Source organism: Sphaeramia orbicularis, chromosome 18, assembly GCF_902148855.1.
Source record: "Sphaeramia orbicularis chromosome 18, fSphaOr1.1, whole genome shotgun sequence".
NCBI lineage: Eukaryota > Metazoa > Chordata > Actinopteri > Kurtiformes > Apogonidae > Sphaeramia > Sphaeramia orbicularis.
In genome coordinates, this window is record NC_043974.1 from 2,900,185 (window position 1) to 2,905,991 (window position 5,807).

Consider the following 5,807-nt stretch of genomic DNA (forward strand, 5'->3'; position numbering starts at 1 on the left):
TGTGGTTAATACCATATATTTAATGTTTATTCAACTTTATACATGAGGACAAAGTTAGTATCAGTATAATTTTAGCAGCATTATAACATGATTTGTAAATTAGATATTTTTTTTTTAATATATATATTTTACAAATGGACACTAAAATAAGACAATAGTCCTAGATTTTTATGTTTTTTGTTTTTTTTATATAAGGAAATACAAAAATTCAAAGATTTGTCCAATGCTGTTTTTCTTAGGATGTTAAATGCATATCCTCCGTAGACCCAGCTGTGGGTTTTCTGACAAGAGTTTCACAGCTTTGTACAAAAAAAAGAAAAAACTGTCCACCACAAAGGACATTCCATAAAAATTAAAAAAAAAAAAACTGCATCTGAAAAAACTGTCACATCATGACGTTTCCAATATAGGCACTGATTTAATAAAAAAACAAATAAAGCTGGTACTTTGCTGACATTTCCTGGGTCTGAGGAGGTTAAAGAAACATTGCAATAAAATAATTAGACTTTTACAATTATTACAAATAAGATAAACTATGTACACTGTTACTGTTTCATTAAGAGTCACCTCATGAAAAAGTTAAAACATGTCTTCAAAATATCACTGGATGAGCATTTTTGAATGAATCCCCAAACATGCATAATTCACATTATGCAACAGCCCTCTTATGTGTGTTTACAAAGCATAGAAAAAGTCTGACGCAGATCCTCAGGAAGTTCACAGCTACGGGAAAGTTAAAGACTGAAGATGACCGTTAAAAAAACAAACAAATCCAAAGCTTTCAGGTTTTCTATCATTCTGTTGGGTTTACTGGTGTGATGACGAGCGGCCCGTCGTTCTTTCCAGATTTATTTGTAAAGGGGCTGAAGAACGGGTAGATGTTTTCATTGAACACGTCGTTGAAGGTGTAGATGTGGATCTTAGTATCGACGTTGTAGAAGGACACCTGCAAAACCAGCCAGAGGCCAAAGGATTAGTGATCAGATACTAATGAGGTGAGATAAAAAAAACAACAACTGACTAATGAACTACATTTCCCATACTGCACCTGTCCTCTCTCAAAGTCCACAAATATTCCAATCTTGTGGGGTCGCAGGTTCAGAGGGACGTCAGTGGATGTTTCTGTACGGAAGGCGTACTTACTCCTGAGGAGATGGAAAAAAATTAATAACATGAAGCTTCACAAGAAAAGTACAAAACTATCAGAAGTGTCTTGGGTAAATATAAATATAAATATAAATATAAATATAAATATAAATATAAATATAAATATAAATATAAATATAAATATATGGTTTATCATCAGTTCAGGGCTGTCAAACTCATGTTAGTTCAGTTCCACATTCAGCTAAATCTGATCTGCAGTGGACCCAACCAATAAAATAACAACAGAATAATATGTAAATAATGTCAACTCCAAACTTTTCTCAATGTTTTACAGTGAAAAAAGTAAAATTACATGATGAAAATGTTTACATCTACAAACTATCCTGTCAAACAATGTGAATAACAAAAAAATGTAATTTTAAAAATATTCTGCCTCAGTTTCTCATGTCCACATGAACATTATAACTTCCAGATCACAGTGGATCTACAAACACACAGAACATTTAGTAACAGGTGGAATATTATTAAAATTGCACTTCCCTTCAGACATTTCAGGTTGTATTTACATTTACAAAGAGAAACATTTGAGTTGTGAGTATTTATAGGTTATTATGAGATCGAATTGGTCTGAATGTGGAACCTGAACTAAAAGGATCGTTAATGTCTTCAGTATAATTTTTGCATTTCACAAATTAATCCCAGGGGCCGGACTGGACCCTCTGGTGGGCCGGATCAGGACTGGATTTGTCTTTATCAGTGACTCACACGTAAATAAATAAAATAAAATAAAATAAAATAAGGGCCCCATGACCCTTATGGCTGATGGGGGTCCTGGAGAAACAGTCCAACAGTAGTCCAGTTTTTACAGAAAAATGACTGACTACCAGCAGAAAAGAATGTTTGTTTCACATGTTACTGATTAAAATATTTGTTTCTTTGCATTAAAAAAAAAAAAAAAAATCAGTCACTCCCACGTGGTCAAATGTCACTACTTTTATTCTGGAAGTATTTGACCGGTTTCTACTGACTCACTACGCCACAGGTGTCAAACATGTGGCCCAGGGCCCAAATCTGGCCCCCCAAAGGGTCCAGTCTGGCCCCTGGGATGAGTATGTGAAATGTAAAAATTATACTGAAGACATGAACAATCCTTTTAGTTCAGGTTCCACATTCAGACCAATTCAATCTCATAATAACCTATAAATACTCACAACTCAAATGTTTCTCTTTGTAAATGTAAATACAACCTGAAATGTCTGGAGGGAAGTGCAATTTTAATAATATTCCACCTTTTACTAAATGTTTTGTGTGTTACACTAAAACAAAGAATAATTTTGCAAAAAATGTGAATAACCTGAAATGTCTTCAGAGAAAGAAGTACAATTTTACCAATATTCTGTCTGTTATTAAATGTTTAGTGTGTTTGTAGATCCACTGTCATCTGTCAGTTATAATGTTCATGTGGAAATGAGAAACTGAGGCAGAATAATGTTAAAATTACATTTTTTTCAGTTTGTTCATGTTGTTCACATAGTTTGAAAGGATAGTTTGTTGACGTTCGTACATGTCACCAGTGTCTTTGTAGATCTGATCCATAATGCACATGTAGAAATGGTAGGCTGAGGCAGAATATTGTTAAAATTGCACTGATTTTTCTTCAGAAATGTCAGTTTTTTCAGGTTATCCACATCTTTTTTGTTTGGATAGTTTGTAAAAGTAAGTATTTTCACAATTTAAAGTTTTTTTTTGCACTAAAACAAAGACAGAACGTTGGAGTTGTTGTTATTTCCATATTCTTCGGTTCTTATTTGACTGCAGATCAGATGCGGCTGAATGTGGATCTGAACTGAACTGAGTTCCACAGACCTGCACTACGGCACAACTCACTTGTCTCGCAGACTGAGGAACCAGTATCCGTTGTTGGGTGTGACCTCGATCTTCCCCTTCCTGTTGATGGATTGTTTGGCCACGCCCAGATCCCAGTCCGTCTTCCCGCCCACCTCCACCTGTTCAGAGACAGGAAGTAAGTCCAGGATGTAACGCCTGCACTTCCACAGGCGCAAGTCTGTGAAGCAGCTGGGATGTGTTCAACCACAGTCTTACAGGAATCACATCCACAAACCACACCATCCTCCAAGACTTCTACTATTACTTTAAGAACAGAAGTAATTCATCATATTCATTTCAGTTCAGTTCCACATTCAGCCAAACCTGATCTGCAGTGGGCCGGACCAGTGCAATAAGAACAGAATAATATGTAAATAAGGTCAACTGCAAACTTTTATCTGTTTTAGAAACTGGGGGAAGGAGTTCAGAAGTTTTTACTTCTTCTGCTGCTTTTTGAGCATGTATAATTTCATTTCATTTGTTTTATTTACATTATTATTATTATTACTATTGCTATTTATTTATTTTGGTTGTTTGTTTATCAGTCCTTTATGTACCAGTACTTATATTTTGTTGTTTGATTTTTGTTTTGATTTCACTGTCAATATGTTCAAAATAAAGATTTCATTCATTCATTTAAAACAAGTACATTTACATTATGAAAAGGTTTCCATCTACAAACTCTCCTTTCAAAAGATGTGAATAACATGAACAAACTGAAAAAATCAGTGTAATTTTAACAACATTCTGCTTCAGTTTATCATTTCCACATGTACACTAGAACTGACAGATGACAGTGGATCTACAAACACACTAAACATTTAATAACAGACAGAATATTGGTAAAATTGCTTATTTCTCTGAAGACATTTCAGGTTATTCACATTTTTTGCAAAATTATTCTTTGTTTTAGTGTAAATACATGAAAATATTTCCATTTCCAAACAGACACATTGTCAGTTGTCATTATTTCTCTGTTATCCTGATAGTATTGGACTGGTCCTGCCCACTGCAGATTGAACTGGTCTGAATGTGGAACCTGAACTAAAAGGATGGTTCATATTTTAGTGTAATTTTTGCATTTCACACATTCATCCCAGGGGTCAGACTGGACCCTTTGGTGGGCTGGATTTGGCCCCTGGGCCACATGTTTGACACCTGGTCAGTATGTGTTGGAAGTGAACGGACCTCCCAGTAGTGCCTCCCAGAGGAAATGGCCTCCCTGCCCAGGACACACACCACTCTGTCAAACCTCTCTGGGTTGTCAGGGACCAACTGGTGCCGATCCCCACACTTCACCTGCACAAAAAGAAAACACACAATGAATAACACGACGAAACATGTGGTCAAAGCACACCCAGGTCAGCTCAGAGCAGACAGTGAAGTAGAAAACCTTCCTGTTGGAGATCATTGGTAATAGATTTGAGCATTTATTTTCCTGTCACCTTTTTGCTTCAACAGTTGTATGGACATTTTATTCAATGGTGGCTTTACCTACTGACGACCACACTAGGGCTGGAAGAAAATTAACATCAGAACATTAATATCAGTTCTGCAAAATACTGTGATATTTCATTTCACAATACTGTATCGATATTAAAAAGTACTGTATGGATATTTTTAGGTATTTATTCAAATGTAGACATGATGGAGGTTCATGTTTGTTTGTTTTTTCTTTACTGTTTCTATTTGATTTCTTCTTCTTTCACACTCTTTTATTCAATAATGTTGGTTCCTTTGTTGGGATTGAACTCCAATCCTGTTCTGATGTTAGTTGTGAACTAATAGAATCTGAACATTTGAACAGGATCTGAAACTGGAATGTCTGTAAAACAGAATTTCACTTTGAACACAGTTGGAACATTTGCTGATAGAACGTTAGATCCTGTTGGGATCAAATAAAATGTGTTTAGGATTTGGGCAGATTTAGGATGGAATTCAATTCTTTCAGGAAATAATCATTTAAAAAAAGAAACAAATCAAAAATTGCCTTTTTAACAGTATCGTGATATATCGTATCATGATCCTAGTGTTGTGATTTGTATCATATCCCCAGACTCTTGCCGATACACAGGCCTACTGGTAGGCAGGGTATCAGTGAGTGGGAGGGGCAAAGTGTTGTGCGACTGAGCGTATTCGTCGTATACGACACATATGTACGTTCCTCTTGTTTATATGGAATGAACTACATAACATGTTATTCATATTGAACAAACAAATATACACAATGCAGACCAAAAAAAAAAAAAAAAGATATATCGTATCATGATCCTGGTATTGTGATTGTATCGTATCCCCAGACTCGTGCAGACACACAGGCCTGACCCACGCCCCAGTCGAACCCTGGTCTGAAGGGTCACCTACTGGGCCTCACCTCTGTTGGTCTGTGTTCGATCTGACTGAATTGGTACTTTTTGGGATGCAACGTTTACATCTATGCTTCAGGGTTAATTCAGATTAAAGTGTATACTAGGGATGTACCGATTACCGGTATAACGATAAACCACGGTAAAATTCCAGACGGTTTGTATTACCGCTTAAATTCTAATGATCAGGTTAACTGTGTTTGATTAATGCACTCTGAAAACTCACAGTACTGCACATGTCCTGGAGAAGCAGCATCTATCTATCTATCTATCTATCTATCTATCTATCTATCTATCTATCTATCTATCTATCTATCTATCTATCTATCTATCTATCTATCTATCTATCTATCTATCTATCTATCTATCTATCTATCTCTGAAACAGAGACTCATAGTTGATCTGTAAACTGGTCACACAGTGTCCATACAGTTCCATCTTTAGTGC

The 5,807-nt window shown here is 35.8% G+C and overlaps 1 protein-coding gene across 1 annotated transcript in view; it reads right to left on the reverse strand.

The window, feature by feature from the left end:
• LOC115438698 (E3 ubiquitin-protein ligase TRIM39) overlaps positions 1–5,807 on the reverse strand; it is a 47,017-nt gene continuing 41,210 nt past the window's right edge. The window contains exons 12-15 of the mRNA XM_030162478.1: positions 4,183–4,293; positions 2,995–3,113; positions 1,049–1,145; positions 1–946 (exon numbers count right to left, since the gene is read on the reverse strand). Coding sequence (XP_030018338.1) covers positions 794–946; positions 1,049–1,145; positions 2,995–3,113; positions 4,183–4,293 — 480 coding nt within the window. The 3' untranslated portion in view covers positions 1–793. The remainder of the gene's footprint in view (positions 947–1,048; positions 1,146–2,994; positions 3,114–4,182; positions 4,294–5,807) is intronic.